The sequence below is a fragment of the Saccopteryx bilineata genome, chromosome 7 (genome assembly GCF_036850765.1).
Source record: "Saccopteryx bilineata isolate mSacBil1 chromosome 7, mSacBil1_pri_phased_curated, whole genome shotgun sequence".
NCBI classification, from domain to species: domain Eukaryota; kingdom Metazoa; phylum Chordata; class Mammalia; order Chiroptera; family Emballonuridae; genus Saccopteryx; species Saccopteryx bilineata.
In genome coordinates, this window is record NC_089496.1 from 12,979,778 (window position 1) to 13,002,242 (window position 22,465).

The following is a 22,465-nucleotide window of genomic DNA, read 5'->3' on the forward strand; positions in this document are numbered from 1 at the left end:
GTCGGCAGTAATACACAGTTAGCTCAAGGACAAGTATTAAAATTAGTGTAAGTGCAGTACTACAATCACAAACCTGCACAAGACACGCCCTCTTCTTCAAGAGATTAAACCCCATTCACATTCATGACTTAAAGGTAAGACTGAGCCAGCAGAAAGGCACATAGTGAGATAGCTCACTAAATTAAGTCTAATTTCCTAGGGATGAGGAATGAAAAACCAAGACAAGGCCCTGGCTGCATGGCTCATTTGGTAAATCATTGTCAGGACATGCAAAGGTTCCAGGTTCAACAGTCAGGGCACATACAGGATACCAACCAATGACAGCATGAATAAGTGGAACAACAAGTTGATGTTTCTCTGTCTCCCTTCCTCTCTCTCCAAAGATCAATAAAATAACTATAAAAAAAAAAGACCAAGACAAGCAAGCATTGTAAAATTGTTGTTTTAATGGTAGCTCAAATATCCTGAAACATACATATATTTTGATCATCTTCTAATCCCAGTTGAGTTCAAATATTAAAGTCACACACACGAGCTAAGAGAATTCAATATTGTTCCAAGGCACTTACTGAATCTCCAGGACTAGATGAAAACAAGGACAATTAGGGTGGACAATTTAGACAGTATATAATATAAAAATAACTTTTTGCTTACAATTTACAAAATGTATTATTATTACAATCTTTGATCTCTGATAACTGTAATGCTGGCTGCATGAATCCAGCAATTTTAAATTTCAGAAACTATTTTCTAAAACTTCAGGGCAAATTATTTACAAATAAGGTAGATAAAGATTTAGACCATGCAGAAATTTCTTACATCTTCTGTTAATAATATTTTATGACTGCAACGTTATCAAATTATATGCCTACTTGCCCTGTACATATACAAAATAATGCATACATGATAAAACATTAGCAAAAGGGTAGTCCTTAAACTCAATTTATCATAAAAGTATTACTGTATTAACATGTCTACAAGCAGCGTGTAACAGGGTTAAGAGACATTAAGGCAATAATACTTGAAATTACAAAAGAAACCATATGTAATACTTTTTCCTAAATGTAGTATAAGGCAGGTAGATGGTCCCAACAAAAAAAGCTAAGGTAACAATCCACACTGCTGTTAGTCCCACATTTTTAAGATGGAATACTATAAATCTGGCTTTCAGTGGCACTTGAATTTTCCAGTATATTCTAAAGTGTATGTTGACTCCCTGAATCATGTCCATTCTGAAGGTGGATCTCTGGGTCCTCTGGGTTTTCCACAGCGATTACCAAAACCTATGATCAAAATGCCACAATAATTGGTCAGTGTTCTGAAGTATTTTTACAGTGTTAAAGGCATGTCAAACATCGTATTTTCTCAAACAAATTTCCATATGGGAATTTAGAATTTCAACTAAGCAAAACTCTATAAACACAAACCAACTTTCAATTTATTTTGCATAGTTCATTTAAGAGACTGAGTTGATCAGCCCTGGCTGAACAGCGTGGTTGCTTAGAGCATCATCTGGAAGTCCAGAGGCTGCCGGGTCCACCCCCAGTCAGGGCCCACACAGGAGCAGATCGGTGTTCCTGTCTTCTCTCTCTCCCATCCTCCCTCTAAAATCAGTAATTTAACTTTTTCTAAGGGAGAGACTGAAAGAAAAAGGGAGGGAAAAAGCGGGGGAGGGGTGGGGAGGGGATAGAGAAATAAAGTAAATCACAACACAAAATTTGATAACCTTTGCCTTAAGGAAATCTTGGAATGAGGGAAAATGACCTTTCTCATTCTTGGCAGCATTAACTACATAATTCAAGTTCTAAAATTACCAATATCTGTGGCTTTGGTTGGACTTTCTGGTATTTGATCTTTCTTGTTACTGGAAGTAGGTGGACATTCTGGAGAATTCCCTGTGTGAATGCCTCCTGTTGGATGATACAAAATGCAAAACAAAGCCACTGTTAATTACCATTTGTAGCATCACTGGAAAAATCCTCTAATTGTCTTAATGTGGACAGTAGGTTAAAAGAACAAGTTCTCTCTCTGGGGCTTCATGATTTTAGAGGCCTAGCTAAATATAAATGCTAGGGTAGTGAGCACAGGAAATCATAATAAGTGTGTTTGAGGGCACCTAGAAATATGCAATGAGTACTTCTGCAATGTGAAGATTCTCTTTATGCTCTCACTTTAATTAACTTGAATCTTGGCATATTATATTTCCTTAAACTAACTACACTGGGTGTTAAAAACTGCAACTGAAATGCCTTTATATGGAAATCAATGATTGGCAAGCAAGTTCATAGTTAAATGATGTGTTTGCTATTTGCTCCTAAAAGTAATAATCGTTTTCTTTTTGAAGTTTTACATTACTTAAATTTTAGTTAGTTTACTCAATTATCAATGTATAAGATTAGTTAACAAAAGAAATTAACTCCTTTGATTAATTCATTCTTTCACAACCTTTTTTTTTTTTTTTTTTTTAATTTTTTTTTTTTTTTGTATTTATTTATTCATTTTAGAGAGGAGAGAGTTGAGAGAGAGAGAGAGAGAGAGAGAGAGAGAGAGAAAGAGAGAGAAGGGGAGGAGCAGGAAGCATCAACTCCCATATGTGCCTTGACCAGGCAAGGGCAGGGTTTTGAACTGGTGACCTCAGCATTCCAGGTCGATGCTTTATCCACTGCACCACCACAGGTCAGGCTCTTTCACAACCTTTATCACATTCCCTACACCTAAGAAACTTTTCTGGAAACTTGGAGTACAAGTCTAATGACCTTTAAATATAAGGTCTACCGGAAAGTTCTGTCCGTTTTTGGAATAAAAATACAAATTTTTCTTACCGTCAATAAACTTAAATAATATAACTGCCATTATTATTAATGATTTCTTGCCAGCGTGAGGGCAATTTGTATATCCCATTTTTGAAAAATGTTTTATCTTTTGATGCGAAAAATTGAACCAGTGCTTGTTTGATATCTTCTTCATTTTTGAATTTTTTGCCCTTGAAAAAATTTTGTAAGGACAGAAACAAGTGATGATAGAGGGTGCTAAGTCCGGAAATTTGGTGGATGCGACAGACATGCTTCTGTTGCATTTCTTCCTTGTTGAAATTCGTTAAAATTACAGTGGCGTAAATGAACTTTATCAGTAGCCACGGGTACACTGTCACTTCACACATAAGACTAACGTGAGTCAACTTTGTTTTAATTTGCTACGTCAGTATGTATACATTAAGTGATAAAAATAGGCACACATGTGCCAAATAAACGTGCTTACGTGTCAAAACTTGTGATAGAAATGGACAGAACTTTCCAGTAGACCTTATACATGTTAATTCCTTCCTGGTTTCTCTTTCTTTTCTCTCCAATCGAGATACTGTCCTCTAGCACAGTGGTCCCCAACCTTTTTTGGGTCACAGACTGGTTTAATGTCAGAAAATATTTTCACGGACCGGCCTTTAGGGTGGGACGGATAAATGTATCACGTGACCGAGACAAGCGTCAAGAGTGAGTCTTAGACGGACGTAACGAAAGGAATCTGGTCATTTTTTAAAAATAGCCTGACCAGGCGGAGGCGCAGTGGATAGAGCATCGGACTGGGATGCCGAGGACAAAGGTTCGAGACCCCGAGATTGCCAGCTCGAACGTGGGCTCATCTGGTTTGAGCAAAAGCTCACCAACTTGGACCCAAGGTTGCTGGCTCGAGCAAGGGGTTACTCAGTCTGCGGAAGGCCCACGGTCAAGGCATATATGAGAGGGCAATGAACAACTAAGGTGTCGCAATGCGCAACAAAACAACTAATAATTGATGCTTCTCATCTCTCCGTTCCTGTCTGTCTGTCCCTGTCTATCCCTCTCTCTGTCTCTTTTAAAATAATAATAATAATAAAAATAAAACATCGTTCAGACTTAAATATAAATAAAACAGAAATAAAGTAAGTTATTTATTCTTTCTCTGCGGACCAGTACCAAATGGCCCGCGGCCCGGGGTTTGGGGACCACTGCTCTAGCACACTCGTCACACTCACAATTAGCCTCAACTTGGATGGTTCTCCTTAGGTGCTCAGAGTCTATAGACAGGCGTTAGCAAACTTTTCCGTAAAAGGATAGTCCCCCAACTTTTTACACAGGGGACTAGTTACTGTCCCTCAGACCGTTGGAGGGCCGGAGTATAAAAAAAAACTATGAACAAATCCCTATGCACATTGCACATCTTATTTTAAAGTAAAAAAACAAATCGGGAACAAATACAATATTTAATGTAAAGAACAAGTAAATTTAGCCCTGGCCGGTTGGCTCAGTGGTAGAGCGTTGGCCTGCCGTGCAGAAGTCCAGGGTTGATTCCCGGCCAGGGCACACAGGAGAAGCGCCCATCTGCTTCTCCACCCCTCCCCCTCTCCTTCCTTTCTGTCTCTCTCTTTCCCTCCCGCAGCCGAGGTTCCATTGGAGCAAAGACAGCCCGGGCGCTGGGGATGGCTCCTTGACCTCTGCCCCAGGCGCTAGAGTGGCTCTAGTCGCAACAGAGTGACGCCCCGGAGGGGCAGAGCGTCGCCCTTGGTGGGTGTGCCGGGTGGATCCCGGTCGGGTGCATGCGGGAGTCTGTCTGACTGTCTCCTGCTAGCCGTAACAAGTGATATGATGTGCTTCCAGAGCCATGACATGTGCATCCTGCGTCACTGGAAGTAGTACTGTATGTGAGCGACATCGCGCTTTGCGAGCAGCCACATACAGCGCTCCAGGAGCACAGGATGCATCTCACTGACCCCCAATGAAAGAGGTGCAGCGGGGGCTGCATGCAGCCAGTAGGCTGTAGTTTGGGGACCCTTGGGCTAGAGAATAAGTATTTTAGGCTTTGCAAGCTATATACTATCCTGTTACATAATCTTCACAGACTTTTGTTTCTTTGTTTTCGTTTTTAAACAACTTTTTAAAAATGTCAAAATCTATTGTTTATATCAAGGGAAGAACAAGAGAAAAGGCCCATGGCAGAATTAGGCCTGTGGAAAACAGTTGGCTAACCCCTGGTCTAGTAGGAGTCACAGAAAAGTATATTATTATAGTAGTGTGATAAGTTTATAATAAAATTATACAGAGCCCAATGGGGACTGAGAAGAGGCATGCGGGAGGAACTGGTGGTGAAGTGTTCAGAGCTGGCTTCTAGGAGAAAATGATGATGATCTAGTGTAAAGGCTTCAATTTTCTAGTAAAGACAAAGTCGCCTACTGAGAATGAGTTAGTGGGATTGATGATTTTAGAAGAAGGGAAGATTTGGACAATTCAGGTATCACCTAATAAGATAACCAAACAAAACAGGGTCCAACTGTGTTGAACCAGCATTGTAGGCTCAGTCTATAAAACTGAGTGATTTCTTAGCAGATTCAGTAAGCCCAAAGGATAAAATGGGATGGGCATTAGCAAGAAAGTCGAGGACAACTGTTGAGTGTGACTACAGTGATGGAGGACCATATCCAGACTGGACAGAGAAGAAAAGCCAGAGAGGAGTTAACATATATTAAGAAAATAAAAGATTCAGGGATTGAGCCATAACATAGTATTAATTATAAAGATATAAAAAATATAGCAGTAATAGCATTACTACCGTTTGCCCATTAAGTGGCAGGCACAGTGGTTGATATTTCATGTATGTGACTCAATTTAATTAAACCTTCACAGCAAATCCTCTAGGGTAGGTACTATTATTTGTATTTCACAGAGAAGACTGAGGCTCAGAAAGATTAGGTAACTTGGGCAAAGCCACACAATAGCTAAAAGGGCGAAGATGGGATACCAGTCCAGGTGGGCTGGACTCGAAAGCTTTTGCTCTGTTCCTTGTACTGTGTTGCCTCAGCAAAGTAGCAAAGAGTAACAGCAGAAACGGAGCCCCAGCAGGCAAGACCCAGAGAGAGAGGGGCTGAAGCAGAGTGGAGAATGAAGGCAGGTGCAAGATTAATTCAGGGACTTGCACAGGCTAGGATGTCTGAGCTGCTTACATGGTCACTGATTTATAAGAATTAACAATAGCTTGACCTATTTTAGCATGATAAATGTTTAAGTTTTAGAAGATTTCCAGAACAATTTTGAAAGACCAAATTCAATCGCCATGTTAACATAAAGCATTTATTCAAATCATTGTCAGATCTAGATGTTAAGTGTTTTTATAAACAAAAGAGAATAAGAGACTACAGGGAATATTTTTCAAATAATTTCTTTCCTATCAACCTATAACTACTGGTAATAAATGCTGTTATTTTTCCAGATCAATAATAATCTCTGGAATAATAATTTATTTGGAAGAATTATACTACCTATTTCACGATCTAGAAGAGGTGTCCTACATATTTTCACATACAGACTAACCAATAAAAAGCATATAACAAAGGGCCCTGGCCGGTTGGCTCAGCGGTAGAGCGTCGGCCTAGCGTGCAGAGGACCCGGGTTCGATTCCCGGCCAGGGCACACAGGAGAAGTGCCCATTTGCTTCTCCACCCCTCCGACGCGCTTTCCTCTCTGTCTCTCTCTTCCCCTCCCGCAGCCAAGGCTCCATTGGAGCAAAGATGGCCCAGGCGCTGGGGATGGCTCTGTGGCCTCTGCCTCAGGCGCTAGAGTGGCTTTGGTCGCAACATGGCGACGCCCAGGATGGGCAGAGCATCGCCCCCTGGTGGGCAGAGCGTCGCCCCATGGTGGGCGTGCCGGGTGGATCCCGGTCGGGCGCATGCGGGAGTCTGTCTGACTGTCTCTCCCTGTTTCCAGCTTCAGAAAAAAAAAAAAAAAAAAAAAGCATATAACAATTTCATGCTATTTTATGAAAATTAATTTATATAATCTACAGCAAAAATAAAATCTAACTTACCACATGTTTCACTTCCAGAGGTTATAAAGCCCTGTATGAAAGACAATTTAAGTTTCATGAACAAATTTTGTCTGTTATGAGTACATATCCCAAGAAATCAAGATACCCAGTGGCAATGGAAAAGAACACAATGACATTTTCAATTGGGCTTAAAATTTTTTAATGTATAGTTATTTTATATTGGGAGCAAAGGATAGGCAAATTCTTTTATCCTTCTGAATGAAAACATCTGACAATGCAGGAACTACTTCACAAAGAAACATATATACTACAGCATTTTGTTAGTCTTCTACCACATATATTAAATTATGATATACATGGATTATAAGACATACCATCATTATAGGTTAGCACTATTTTATGTGACACTGTATATCAGCATTTTTTAGTCAACTGTAAGATGTACCCCAATTTCAGGGATATAAAAATATGGAATATGAAAAATATTAATGGTGACAAAAAAATGATTCCGTAGCTAAAATATTTAGCTACCAATACATTTCTTTCTTTCTTGACAGACTCCCGCACACGCCCCACCGGGATCCACCCGGCACGAAGCTCTGCCCACCAGGGGGCGGTGCTCTGCCCCTCCGGGGCGTCGCTCTGCCACGACCAGAGCCACTCTAGCGCCTGGAGCAGAAGCCAAGGAGGCATCCCCAGCGCCCGGGCCATCTTTGCTCCAATGGAGCCTTGGCTGCGGGAGGGGAAGAGAGAGACAGAGAGGAAGGAGGGGAGGGTGGAGAAGCAAATGGGCACTTCTCCTATGTGCCCTGGCCGGGAATCGAACCCGGGTGCCCCACACGCCAGGCCAACGCTCTACCGCTGAGCCAACCGGCCAGGGCCTACATTTCTTGTGAAAAGAAAACTCATGTGACTAGAAAAACCAAAGAGGGGAAGGACTGTGTACTTAGTGTTATAACGGAACTAAAAGTATCGAGGAAAGTTACTGAAGAGAGTAACTCCAGTTCCAGTCCTTTCTCCAGAATGATTTGGAACATGGCATTGTTTAAACATTTCAAAAGCATCTTGGGAAAATAAGACTCTGAAGTGACATGACAATCATATGTAGACTATCTTGCCCTTTTAAAAAAGTCAAATCTCATATTTCATCTGAAATCTTAGGACAAGAAATGCTGATAAAAATATTTAACAGTCTTAAACTGACAGTTACTGTAACAAACAGTAACATAAATTAACAAAAGAGCAAAAATATTGAGATCTAGCTGTTTCAATCCCAAAAGGACTCACTTCAGATTTTTTTTGTTCAGACTCTTCCTGACTTTGAAGTTCACTCCATTCAGATCGTATAGGTGTATCTAAGAAAAATGATATCTTACAATTAAAATTAACATCTTTACTTATTAAAATTTCTTGCATTAGGTAATATACAAATGTAGTCTATAGATTTTTAGAAACTATCATTTTCATAAAAAATTTTATTTGGCCTGACCTGTGGTGGCACAATGGATCAAGTGTTACCCTGGAACACTGAGGTCACCGGGTCTAAACCCCGGGCTTGCCTGGTCAAGGCACATACAGGAAGCAATAATTATTAGTTGATGCCCCCCCCCCAAGACCCCTTTCTCCTTCTCTCTCTTTCTCCTCTCTAAAAATCAATAAATAAGTCTTAAATCTTTTTTTTTCTTTTTTTTGAAAACACCTCTTGTGTGTGTGTGTGTTTTTTGTTTTTTTTTTTATTATTTTTTACAGAGACAGTGAGTCAGAGAGAGAGGGATAGACAGGGACAGACAGGAACAGAGAGAGATGAGAAGCATCAATCATTAGTTGTTTTTTTTTTTTTTTTTTCTGAAGCTGGAAACAGGGAGAGACAGACAGACTCCCGCATGCGCCCGACCGGGATCCACCCGGCACGCCCACCATGGGGCGACGCTCTGTCCACCAGGGCATCGCCATGTTGCGACCAGAGCCACTCTAGCGCCTGAGGCAGCGGCCACAGAGCCATCCCCAGCGCCTGGGCCATCTTTGCTCCAATGGAGCCTTGGCTGCAGGAGCGGAAGAGAGAGACAGAGAGGAAGGCGCAGCGGAGGGGTGGAGAAGCAAATGGGCACTTCTCCTGTGTGCCCTGGCCGGGAATCGAACCCGGGTCCTCCGCACGCTAGGCCGATGCTCTACCGCTGAGCCAACCGGCCAGGGCAATCATTAGTTTTTCATTGCGAGTTGCAACACCTTAGCTGTTCACTGATTGCTTTCTCATATGTGCCTTGACTACGGGCCTTCAGCAGACCGAGTAACCCCTTGCTGGAGCGAGCGACCTTGGGTTCAAGCTGGTGAGCTTTTTGCTCAAACCAGATGAGCCTGCGCTCAAGCTGGCGACCTCGGGGTCTCGAACCTGGGTCCTCTGCATCCCAGTCTGACGCTCTATCCACTGCACCACCACCTGGTCAGGCTTAAATCTTTTTCTTATTTATTTATTCATTTTAGAGAGGAGAGAAAGAGATAGGAAGGGGGAGGAGCAGGAAGCATCAACTCCCACATGTGCCTTGACCAGGTGCAGCCTAGGGTTTCGAACCAGCGATCTCAGCATTTCCGGTTGACACTTTCTCTACTGTGCCACCACAGGTCAGGGAATCTTCTTCTTGTTTGTATCAATTCAAGAATATTCCTTTAACTTTCCTTCTGTAAAATTTATTTAAAGATTTTATTTATTGATTTTAAGTAAATAAAAGGATAGAAAGAGAGAGAGGTTAGAAAGAAAAAGGAGGGGAGGAGCGGGAAGCATCAACTCATAGTAACTGCTTCTCATATGTGCCTTGAAGGGACACATATGAGACAAGCCCAGGGTTTCAAACCGGCAACCTTAGCATTTCAGGTCAACGCTCTATCCACTGCACCACCACTGGTCAGGCCCTTCCTTAAAATGTAATTAAAAGAATTTAGTCATTAAAGTTTATTATAAGCTCATTATACTCTATACATATGACAGACTTGGACTTAAAATTTAATTCAGATAAGACTAGTGAGCATAACTGGTGATGGTGGTGGTGGTGCAGTGGATAGTGTTGACCTGGGACACCGAGGTCCCAGGTTCAAAACTCCAATGTTGCTGGCTTGTGCATAGGCTCACGAGCTTGAGTGTGGGGGTCACTGGTTTGAACCCAAGGTCACTGGCTCCACTAGAGTCCCTTGGTCAAGGCACATGTGAGAAGCAATCAATGAACAACTTAATGTGCTGCAACTATGAGTTGATGCTTCTCATTTCTCTCCCTTCCTGTCTCTCTCTTAAAAAAATAAAGATTAGCCCGACCAGGCGGTGGTGCAGTGGATAGAGCATCGGACTGAGATACAGAGGACCCAGGTTCGAGGCTCGAGATCGCCAGCTTGAGCGAGGGCTCATCTGGTTTGAGCAAAAGCTCACTAGCTTGAACCCAAGGTTGCTGGCTCGAGCAAGGGGTTACTGGGTCTGCTGAAGGCCCATGGTCAAGGCACATATGAGAAAGCAATCAATGAACAACTAAGGTGTTGCAATGCGCAACGAAAAACTGATGATTGATGCTTCTCATCTCTCTCTCTCTGTTCCTGTCTGTCCCTGTCTATCCCTCTCTGTAAAAATAAATAAATAAATAAATAAATAAATAAATAAATAAATAAATAAATATTCGTGAGCACCTCCACTGAGCATGAAACACTATGAATATATTAAAGCTATTAACTATGCTCTTTTTCTGGAAAGGAAGAGAAATATATTATCAATGCTTTGAAATACACTTTCCCCAGTTCTTACTGATACTCTTGTGGCCTTAAGTGTCTCTGAATTAACAGCAACTGAAATGCTCACCTACAACCCAATTTAAATGTTTATTTACCTGAACTGTCACCAAGTGAACCAATCAATGTCTTTTCATCCACACCAGATTGCAAATATGCTCTTAACTGCACTGATCTGAATTATAGTATCAACATAAATGCAGCCATTTTAGGAATCTTAACAAGTAAAAACACCATTTTTAAAAGTATTTTTCATACAAGGAATTAAAAACATTTGTCAGTATCAATTCAAACCTGTTTTTGAATTTCAATAGCAACTAGATTAAAATCAGCCATGTTTTTCAGAGTTCAAGTAAGAATATAAAGTATTTTTGTAAAAGCAGAAGAGATACTTACTAGATTCACTTGCTAATACAAAAGATTCAGGAGTTCTTTCAGGGAGAGGAGGAGGTAAATCTTCACTAACATCAACATCTATATTAAATACATAAAATTTCGGCCAGTTATTAACTTGTTAAAAAATGTTGACTCATTAAAAATGAACTTGTTATCTAAAAAAACAAGAGTGTTTTGACATTCTAAAACTCACTGCCACAAGGAAACTAAGAGAACCACTTTCTTAAAATACAAAAAAATAAGAAATCCTTACTACCTGACTTGTGAAGAATTATGAGGCCTATTAAGCAAAGAATGAAATCCATCATAGAGAGAAAATGACTCTCTCATAACTTTCCCCATACCCTGCAAACACTGTCACACTGTCCTGAGTCTGAACGGTGAGCAACTGACTCCTCTCCTGGGGGGTGCTGGTGATGCTTTGAGTCCACCAAGGAAAGTCATTTGACTTAGACCAGGTTTTTCCAAACCGGAATCAACTGCTGAACCCCTGTCATGAGTTTTGCATGCTTTGTACCATCCATCCTATTTACTTTTTAAATTCCACTCATTTTTAAGTTACTATGTACTTCAGTCACATTTTAAACAGTAATGACTAAAATAACGAATTTGAAGTACTATTTTTCTACTACATATAAAAATATACAACTACTAAGTTTTTGTTTAAATGGTCCACGCACTTGTTGACTAAAATCTCCTGGACAGCTACATATGACTACCCTTTGAGAATACTCTGAAGCCTCACCAGCACACGACGGCATGGGGTAAAGAGTGTAACACTCTTTTGAGGTTTCACTGGAGGTAGAGGAAGAAAACATGCATGAAGATGCAATTCCAGGTATGGGCTCCCAGGTCAGGGGAGGAGGTAAAGAGAGGGAAATGTGAGCATCTTGTATTATTTTTTCTGGGCCTTAACAACTTTAAAAAAAAAACAGCTCAATCTTGCCATGATACTTTGCTATTTTACCACATCTTATAGGTTATGCATTAAAAAAGACATTGAAAATCAAGTAAAGCAATTTTATTTTCAAGAAGCACGAGCCAAGTATGATTACCCTTGTCCCTTCTACACTTATTTAGCTGAAGATACAAGAAAATAGAGTTCTGTGTCCTGCTGAGAAGAGTACCAATTCAATATTGTATATATCCAACAAGAGTACTGGAATTCTCTCTTGCATATCCAGTTAAGCCACTAAAGAACTATCTAACAGTAACAGGCTGAGCCATCATCATCCTTCCCTTTGCCCTTTTGCTACTGACTCACAGTGAAGCAGATATGGCTGTTGGAGGGAAGGGATGCATAATCTTGGCACTCTGGTGCCATTTCATAATTAAGTGAACAAATCAGGAAGTCAGTCTTGCTTGTTTGCATTAAGTACCAAGTATCTTTCAGAAACTCTATACCTTTACTCTCATGAGAGTCTTCACTCTTAAGTCCTTTTTTATAATAACTGTGACCCTTGCTTCTCGACTGTATGTTTCCCCTGGCTCTATGGATTGCCTTTCCTATGCTATTAACTTTTAGAGGTTATTCAACCAAAGACAGCACATTACATAGGCTTTTGCAAGTCGTACAATGTATGGGGGCCTAGTGTGGTCATGTCTCAGAAACCTTTCAGGACACCTGAGTCAGTTTTAAAATCAGACTTCATATTCAGAAATTTCTGTCAGGCAGTAACTTATGCCAGTTTTCTTTATTTATTTAAGTTATCAAACAAAATTATTCTGTTTAACTCCCTAAGAGGTTCTAAAACAAACAAAGAAAAACCTAATTCTTGAACCAATGAATCTTCTCCAAGGTAAATAATATTAGGAAAGCTTGTAGTTATGCTGCAACACACAGAACACTTACACAGGAAAGACTTCAGTTAACACATAGGGCAGGGTGAAAAGAAACCAGCAATTCCATTTATAGCAACCTTTGCTTTGAAATACAAATAAAAAAAGCAGAAGCAAGCTGCTATACAATAGGGTGCTTTCAACTATCCCTGTACAGTATGTGGTTTTTAAAGGAACTCTTTCTGTTATCACCAAAAGACTGGGCATGTTGGCAGTGAATTTAATGAGCATATCATATCATGCATCCTGCCTGGCCTTACCACATTATATTTTTACTAATCGTTGAAAAAAATACATATCGTAGGCTTAAGACATGCCTGATAATGCTTTAAAAAGAAAAAAAGCCCCAAATGAAGATTTCTCATCTATACATTTTCTTGAGTAATTAGAACTTGGTAAATTATTTTTCAAACTCTGAGGTTGAGGAAGAAAAAAGATATTAACAATTTTAAATTATAGCAAGTTGATAAAGCAATACTTATTGTGGTAACCATTATCTTTTGAAGATCCTTCAAATAAAACAGAAGAATCAAGAATACACAGAATCCTATAAATTTAGGAAATTAGTTTAGACACTCTACTTTTTTTTTTCTTTATTCACTTTTAGAGAGAGAGAAAGGGGGAGGAGCTGGAAGCATCAACTCCCATATGTGCTTTGACCAGGCAAGCCCAGGGTTTCGAACTGGCGACCTCAGCATTTCCAGGTCGACGTGTTATCCACTGCGCCACCACAGGTCAGGCTAGACACTCTTCTTGATCAGACACATTCTCAAGATATGAAATACAGTATGTGTGAGTTGGGAAGAATAAAGGTGACACAGTATGGGTAGTACTTCCTAGGTCAGAAATAGAAAAAGAAAGTCATCTTTCAAGTACACAGTACTTATTTTGCCAGCACATTGTAAATAACAGTCTGCATGTCTCAACCCAAATTCCCTAACAAACAAATGACCATTGGTAATCTATCAGTAAATAGTTTTCACATGTATACATTTGCTTTCGACTTTTTTAAGAAGGCAGCCATGATTATTTTTAGCAGACCAGTTTCAAGAACCAATAAAATATATCTTGGTGACTGAGTGCCCACGACGTTATCTTGAAATGCTAAGACTGCTTATTTAAATAATAAGAGTGATGACTAGATAGGACATATCACAACTCACTACTAATTGGGTTAAAACTCCCATATTCTGCTGAGTAGTTGCAATAGTGCTTCTTGGATAAACAGTATTGAAAGCAGCCACTTTTTCAATAATTTATGAGGAAATTTTTTTAAAGATTTTTTGTAATTAAGAGCATAAAAAAAGTTAAGTTTTTGTTATAAACATGAATGAAATTAAATGGCCAATCAGGCTACTGTTCAATATTTGTACCACTGTTACTTTAAGTAATTGTCTTATTTAAATTTCTATTATCCAGTCAAATGCATGTTTGACCCATATAAAATAATAAAAGCTATAATATAGAAGAAAAAGATACAATTGAAACATTTTGAAAGTATAAAGCTCAGCAGTGCAATGTAAAGGTAATAAAAGCTTACTTAAAAAATTTTTTTAATCTAAAATAAAATTTTGCTAAGGTTCTAGAATAAAGTGTGGAAAGAATGAATTAATCTAGCTAAAGTGCTTAGAACAGTGACTGGCACACAGTAAAAATATTTAAGTCTTAGATACTATTATTACCTTTTTCAGCACCTGAATGTACTGTTCCTGCTATATCATGCCTAGCAATGGACATTGGCAATACTTTCCTTGTAGAAATGCTTTCAGTACTAGCGGCAGCAGAAACGGTGGCACTTGCTGTTGAAAGAGTCGTTTGATTCTTGGTCACAGCACCATCACAGTTCCTTTCATCTGAGTCTGAGTCATCCGAGTGAAGAGGATTAGTGAAACTGAGGGGTGCTCTGAACAGAGGGGAACTGCTACGATGATCTACAGGATCATGGGTTTCACCTTGTATTGTAGGGCTTTGTGTTAAACTCACAGTTTTCATTGTTTGACAGTGAGTATCTGAGGATTTTCCCTCAGATGAATCAGGCAAGGGTAGGCTATTTTCGGGTCCATGAAATGACCACATTGCATGTCCTTTCTCATCAAGAGGCAAGCGGTCTGGCCTTGGAGGTGTGTCCAAATTCTTCTGTGACTCTCCTGGTGGAATAACTGGAGCTTTAGCTGACTGTGTTCCACTGCAGTCCACACAAGAATTCTGAGAAATATCTTTTAGATCCCCTGAACTCAATTCCTGTGCCTTACAGATTTTATCAGTTATACAAGGTGAGGCTGACTTAATTTTAATTGCAGGTCCCCTATTCAAGAGTGTGTTACCATCAAAACTTTTTGGTCCCTCTTGGAGAGGGACCTTCTTAATTTCAAAACTTAAATTTCGCTCCAATTTTTTATCTATCTGTTCAATAGTGGATTCATTTTTTCCTGGAAGTTCTGTTGATTTATCGTAATTTTTGTTGAGGTCTGTTGAATGCTGTTCTGATGAAACCATGTGCAACACTGGCTTTGGATGGTATCTGTCATTGTCCTGCCACACAGTAGTGACTGTTGGAAAAGCTGAAGGGGGAGAAGGTGTCAAGATGGGGGGCACTGGGTGAGGTTCTGGTGGCTGCAGTATTTCTTCCTTTGCATCCCCTTCTACAAGGCAACTGAAAAGCAAACATACAACGGCTACTGTTCATCTTTTTTAATAAGAGTCGTACGTAACAATTATGTAGTCAAGTTTGTAGTTATTGAAGAAAAAATTATGTCAAACCATGAAAATTTATTAACAGGGTAATACATATACACTGTTTAAAGTCAAATTCAAGAATTTTAATGTAAAATAGCAGCCCCTCCCACAGCTTTTCAGCTGCTGAGACATCAACTTTCAAAGCTTTTTAATAGCTGCTTCTAAGATTTACCTTCATGTTTCAAAATATTTGAAAATGCATAAACTGTTTTCTGGATCTATTTCATACATTCTCTATTGCCTTCCTACTGTGAGTCTTCTTCATCTTCCGAATACTGTAATATTATAAATCCATTTAGTTCAATCTTATGACTATAGTTATTATTCAAGCCAGTGATACCGTAATTTTGTATTTCCTCAAGTCCTTGTTTTTCCTAATAATTGCTCTGGGTTTGCTGTTTGGTTCTCTATGCCTCATCAGTGACACAGCCCTGTTTCTTACTTCCCTGCAGATCTGTCCATCTCCTCGCAACTCGTCAAGCACAGCAGGTGACTTACCAGCACCACACACCCTCTGAGAAAATGTGCATCTCTGCTCTAGGTGGCAACTGGCTCCCTAGGCCACAGAGCGTCTGTTCTCTCCTAAGTCAGACTGTCTTGTGTCCCAGGTCCTACCCTCCTTTTTCTAGGTCCCTTGTTTTGGTGGGTATATCCTCTAGTTGCTTTTTTTTTTTTTTTTAATTGATTTTAGAGTGAGAGGAAGGGAGAAAGCAAGAGAAAGAGACAGAAACAATGACCTGCTCCTGTATATATCCTGACCAGGGACCCTCTGCACTTTGCGAGGGTGCTCTAACCGAGCTATCTGGCTGGGGCCTCTAGTTGCTTCTTAATAACTGTATGTAAGATGGAAATTTTTTAAGGCCTTGTATATTTTAATTATTATGTTTTCAAGATCATTGATTCTTTTGAAAATAGGTATAATTCTATTTTTTTTTCATAGATTTTTTTTCCCCATTTTTCTGAAGCTGGAAACGGGGAGAGACAGTCAGACAGGCTCCCGCATGTGCCCGACCGGGATCCACCCGGCACGCCCACCAGGGGCGATGCTCTGCCCACCAGGGGGCGATGCTCTGCCCATCCTGGGCGTCGCCATGTTGTGACCAGAGCCACTCTAGTGCCTGGGGCAAAGGCCACAGAGCCATCCCCAGAGCCCGGGCCATCTTTGCTCCAATGGAGCCTTGGCTGCAGGAGGGGAAGAGAGAGACAGAGAGGAAAGCGCGGTGGAGGGGTGGAGAAGCAAATGGGCGCTTCTCCTGTGTGCCCTGGCTGGGAATCGAACCCGGGTCCTCCACACGCTAGGCCGACACTCTACCGCTGAGCCAACCGGCCAGGGCCGAAAATAGGTATAATTCTAGATTAGAAATAATTTTCCTTCAGAATTTTGTTACTTCTTATTCCTATTCCTTTGACCGTGACCTTGTTTGTTTGTTTTTTTTTTCTTTTCTTGGTGCTCTTAGGTTCTTTTTTTAATTATTCATTTGAGAATAATTAAATGAATTATTAATTATTTATAATAATTAATTATATTATTATTGGCAGGGAGGGAGAGAGAAAGAGAGAGGGAGAGGGAGGTTGGGGAGGAGCAGGAAGCGTTAACTTCCATATGTGCCTTGACCAGGCAAGCCCAGAGCTTCAAACCGGTAACCTCAGCGTTCCAGGTCGACGATTTATCTGTTTATCCACTGCACCACCACAGGTCAGGCTTCTTTTTTATTCTTGATGTTCTATAATCTCATGTAACTTTTAAAAGAATCCACGGTATTATAATATTTTTATCAATTATAATGGGAACTTCCTATATTAAAATTAATGTGTTTTATTACAAGAAAACTTTATTTCTTTGCTAAGTTTTTACTTTTGGTCTCCTAGACTACTACCACTATTATTACAGACCTCCTGGTTTGATTCTCTAATTTATCTTCTCTCTCGATTTTCTATCTCTATTTGTTCGTATTCATGGGAGATTTCCTTGATTATCCCCCAGCTTTCCGTTTAACGTTGATGTTTTAATTAACAGTGAACGAACGTATCCTTTCCAACTGAATGTGACATACAATACCTGCGGGTCCGTGGCGGTTTAGGAGGAGGAGAATCTTGTTTCTCAGGATCTATGGAGCTGACCACATTTTCAGTGTTAATTTCATTCTGCCAAGAAAGAGAATAAATGCTTCATTAAAGTTAGGGCAAAAGCCTGACCAGGCAGTGGCTCAGTGGATAGTGTCAAACTGGGACGCAGAGGACCCAGGTTTGAAACCACGAGATTGCCTGGTTGAGCATGGGATCCTCTGGCTTGAGCACAGGGCCGTTGGCTTACGCGTGGGATCATAGACATGACCCCATGGTCTCTGGCTTGAGCAAGGGGTTACTTGCTCTACTGTAGCCCTCGGGGCCAAGGCATATATGAGAACACAATCAATGAACAACTAAGGTGCCACAATAAAGAATTAAAACTTCTCATCTCTCTCCCTTCCTGTCTGTCACCAAAAAAAAAAAGAAGAAAGAAAGAAAGAAAGAAAGAAAGAAAGAAAGAAAGAAAGAAAGAAAGGAAAGAAAGGAAAGAAAGGAAAGAAAGGAAAGAAAGGAAAGAAAGGAAAGAAAGGAAAGAAAGAAAGGAAAGAAAGGAAAGAAAGAAAGAAAGAAAGAAAGAAAGAAAGAAAGAAAGAAAGAAAGAAAGAAAGAAAGAAAGAAAGAAAGAAAGAGACAAGACAAGACACAAGGGGGGAGGAGCAGGAAGCATCAACTCCCATATGTGCCTTGACTGGGTAAGCCCAGGGTTTTGAACCAGCAACCTCAGCTTTCCAGGTTGACACTTTATCCACTGCACCACCACAGGTCAGACCCAACCTTTTTTTTGAACTCTATTGCTACCTAACATTTTTTCCTTCAACAGGTCCCAGAACTCACAATGATCATGTCTTGTCCTAACCTCCCTCTGCCCCCATGGAGTGCCCTACTATATTAGTATATATAGCCCCTATATCACTGGCTGACTAAATGAACCCCAAAAGCCAGGGAGAACCCATCCAAGGTTATTTTCGGTTCTCGCTGGTCACCAGGACCAGGGATATCATTAATATGGATGCTCCAGTGTCATTGCAGTTATAATGATCTTACATTGTGTTTAGGATTCTGACTAGGGGAGCTATGAAATTATTATATAAAACACTGCCTTGAATTAGTTCAGTCTCAGGAATACCTCAATTTTATTTATTCATGTTTTTTTTAAGTGAGAGGAGGGGAGATAGACTTCCACATGTGCCCTGACCCGCATCCACCTGGCAACCCATGTCTGGGGCCGATGCTCAAATCCACACCCAAACTAATCTCACAATCAAACCAATCTAGCCACTGGCTGAAAGAGGTTAAGAGAGAGAAGGGGAAGTGGAAGGGGAAGAGAAGCAGATGTTTTTCTTCATGCGTGCCCTGACTGAGGAATGAGTACCTCATTTTTATACAGCTCGGCTATGGTAAAACTTATACCAGTGAGTAGACAAGAATGATTTTTCACTCTTGCCTATATACCTCGGATAATTTGAAGGGGAAAAAGAAAAGTCATATTTGCATATACTCATATACCATGATCAATTAAGGGATTCTACAACTGTAGTTACCTTTTTGTTTAAATCAAGTCACTTTCTACCATGCCCATCATAGCAGCCTCTTTGCCTTTATAATTGTTTCTTTTTTTTTGTTTTTGCATTTTTTTTGTTTTGTTTTTGCATTTTTCCGAAGCTGGAAACAGGGAGGCAGTCAAGACAGACTCCTGCATGCGCCCCACCGGGATCCACCTGGCATGCCCACCAGGGGGCGATGCTCTGCTCATCTGGGGCGTCACTCTGTTGCATCCAGAGCCATCCCAGTGCCTATCTCCTCAGCCGTATTAGAAGAGTTGTATGCATCTTATAATGTACCTTACTCTGACCAGAACAAGACTTAGTTGTGAGATTGAGTGTTCTGGGTTTTTTTTGTGTGTGTATTTTTCTGAAGTTGGAAACGGGGAGGCAGGCAGACAGACTCCTGCATGCGCCCAACTGGGATCCACCCGGCATGCCCACCAGGGGGCGCCGCTCTGTTGCAACCAGAGCCATTCTATTCTAGCGCCTGAGGCAGAGGCCACAGAGCCATCCTCAGCGCCCAGGCAAACTTTGCTCCAATGGAGCCTTGGCTGTGGGAGGGGAAGAAAGAGACAGAGAGAAAGGAGAGGGGGAGGGGTGGAGAAGCAGATGAGCGCTTCTCCTGTGTGCCGGGAATCGAACCTGGGACTCCTGTACGCCAGGCTGACGCTCTACCACTGAGCCAAACGGCCAGGGCCTCTGGTTCTTAACTAAAGCCACCTACCATAATGGAGGCACCTGTTGCAGGGCTATCTGCTAAAGGTAAGTAAACATATAATTTATTAGCCAAATCAGGGCTCTTGAGGATTCAAGGGGGAGCACTATTATTATGCCAACACAACAAATATCAACTGGTACTGCCGCTGGTAAAAGAGGACTTTTGGTCACAATTCTAGATCCTCAGATATCACCAGAATTTAGAGACACTCTGCATCATAAAGATACCTTTGACATATTAATGATTCATTTACTAATTTATTAATTACATAATCACATCCCCATAGTAATAACATTAACATTTTTTGTACTGAAATCTCTAAATATTCACATTAAGTAGGTTAAATAAAGATTATGGGTGAAACCATGTGAACCTGCTTCTACTAATCTGTTTCTAACCTACAAAAACAACAACTTTTTATACTGCAACATAAATAGGCTCATGTCATGTCAAGTGAGGTTCTGCTATAAAATTAGTATACCACCAAACACATACAACAGAAAACAACCTTAGGTTAGGCATTATGGATCTATATGTGAAAGACACTGAACTGGAAAGGATACAAAAAATGTAAAGAAAAGAGTGCTAAACATCAAAAGTCTATAGTCTGGTATCGCCAAACAAGAAAATAAAATAGTATTAATAATAAAACAATAAAGTGATAAAATTAGTACTAGAAAGCTTCCAAATCAGAGAAAGATGTAGGTGAAACTGTTAAGAATATAGTTAGAACATTAAGAAGTTGAAAATAGCCTGACCAGGCAGTGGCGCAATGGAGAGTGTGTTGGAATGGGAAACAGAGGACCCAGGTCCGAAACCCCAAGGTTGCCAGCTTGAGCACAGGCTCTCCAGCTTCAGCTTGGGGTCACTGGCTTGAGCATGGAATTATAGGCATAACCCCATGGTCACTGGCTTGAGCCCAAAGGCCGCTGGCTTGAGCAAGGGGTCACTCAGTCTGCTGTAGCCCCCCAGTCAAGGCACATATGAGAAAGCAATCAATGAACAACTAAAGGAGCCACAACAAAGAATTGGTGCTTCTCATCTCTCCCTTCCTGTCAATCCCTATCTGTCCCTCTCTGATTCGTTGTCTCTGTCAAAAAAAAAAAAGTTGAAAATATTAGGGAAGCATGTTGAATAGCACTAAGGGATTGATAAGACTGACAAAAATGTCTGACCAGGCGGTGGCGCAGTGGATAGAGCGTCGGATTGGAATACGGAAGACCCAGGTTTGAGACCCTGAGGTCACCAGCTTGAGTGCGGGATCATCTGGTTTGAGCAAAAGCTCACCAGCTTGGACCCAAGGTCGCTGGCTCGAGTAAGGGGTTACTTGGGCTGCTGAAGGCCCACGGTGAAGGCACATATGAGAAAGCAATCAATGAACAATTAAGGTGTCGCAACGAAAAACTGATGATTGATGCTTCTCATCTTTCTCCGTTCCTGTCTGTCTGTCCCTATCTATCCCTCTCTCTCTCTGTCTCCATAAAAAAAAATAATAATAATAATAATAAAAAAGACTGACAAAAATACCAGAAGATGGAAGGCGGGAATAGGTGGAAGGGAACAGAGAGAAAGTAAGGGCATTTGATGTGACAGGTGTCATGAAGGATTCCTCATTCTGGGTCAATGAGAATGCTGGAGCCATTAACAGAAAGGTAAAAAGAGAAAGAGGAACTTGTGGGGTCATCAGTTTTTTAGCATGAATTTCATCTGATGAGAGGAATTAATGTGGCAATGCAGAGGGAGTTACTGCCTACACAACATGAACAGTCACTGGGCTTCAAATAGACGATGTCCTCGTTTTTACCTGCAATAATGTTTGCTTTTTTACATTCTCATAATACAGTGTGTGTCCCACATTTGTCCTCATGTACATAGCTGTCTTTAGCTGCTTTATTATCAGCTGCAATAAACTCCAGCTTTTGAAGCTGAAAGGAATTTTACAAATTAATCCATTGGAGCCTGACCAGGCAGTGGCTCAGTGGATAGAGCATCAGACTGGGAGGCAGAGGACCCAGGTTCGAAAACCCAAGGTCGTCGGCTTGAACGTGGGCTCATCTGGCTTGAGTGCAGGCTAACCAGCTTGAGCGTGCGGTCACTGGCTTGAGCAAAAGGTCACTCACTCTGCTATAACACCCCAGTCAAGACACATATAAGAAAGCAATCAATGAACAACTAAGGCACTGCAACAAAGAATTGATGCTTCTCATCTCTCTCCCTTCCTCCCTGTCTGTCCCTATCTGTCCCTCTGTTTCTGTAAAAAAAAAAAAAAAAAAAAAAATCAATCCACTGGAGATTAATTCTAGTGTATTTTCTTACTTCAAGCAGAGCTTGCTAATGTTATCATTATTGTTTTTTTAGATTTTATTTATTCATTTTAGAGAAAGAAGAGAGAGAGAGAAGGGAGGAGGAGCAGGAAGCATCAATTCCCATATGTGCCTTGACCAGGCAAAGACCAGGGTTTCGAACTGGTTGCCTCAGTATTCCAGGTTGAAGCTTTATCCACTGCGCCACAACAGGTCAGGCCCATTACTATTTTTTTTTATATAAATAAATTTTTATTTTAATGGGGTGACATCAATAAATCAGGGTACATATATTCAAAGAA

General features: G+C 40.6%; 1 protein-coding gene across 5 annotated transcripts in view; it reads right to left on the reverse strand.

Moving 5' to 3' along the window:
* Positions 1 to 426: 426 nt before the first annotated feature.
* Positions 427 to 22,465, reverse strand: part of PTPN12 (protein tyrosine phosphatase non-receptor type 12) — a 105,689-nt gene continuing 83,650 nt past the window's right edge. The window contains exons 12-18 of one of the 5 annotated variants that reach the window (XM_066240557.1): positions 17,588 to 17,673; positions 14,475 to 15,445; positions 10,954 to 11,031; positions 8,080 to 8,147; positions 6,832 to 6,862; positions 1,815 to 1,913; positions 427 to 1,283 (exon numbers count right to left, since the gene is read on the reverse strand). In XM_066240557.1, coding sequence (XP_066096654.1) covers positions 1,222 to 1,283; positions 1,815 to 1,913; positions 6,832 to 6,862; positions 8,080 to 8,147; positions 10,954 to 11,031; positions 14,475 to 15,445; positions 17,588 to 17,673 — 1,395 coding nt within the window. In that variant the 3' untranslated portion in view covers positions 427 to 1,221. The remainder of the gene's footprint in view (positions 1,284 to 1,814; positions 1,914 to 6,831; positions 6,863 to 8,079; positions 8,148 to 10,953; positions 11,032 to 14,474; positions 15,446 to 17,587; positions 17,674 to 22,465) is intronic. The other 4 variants (XM_066240558.1, XM_066240559.1, XM_066240560.1 and 1 more) reach the window with 4 other exon arrangements.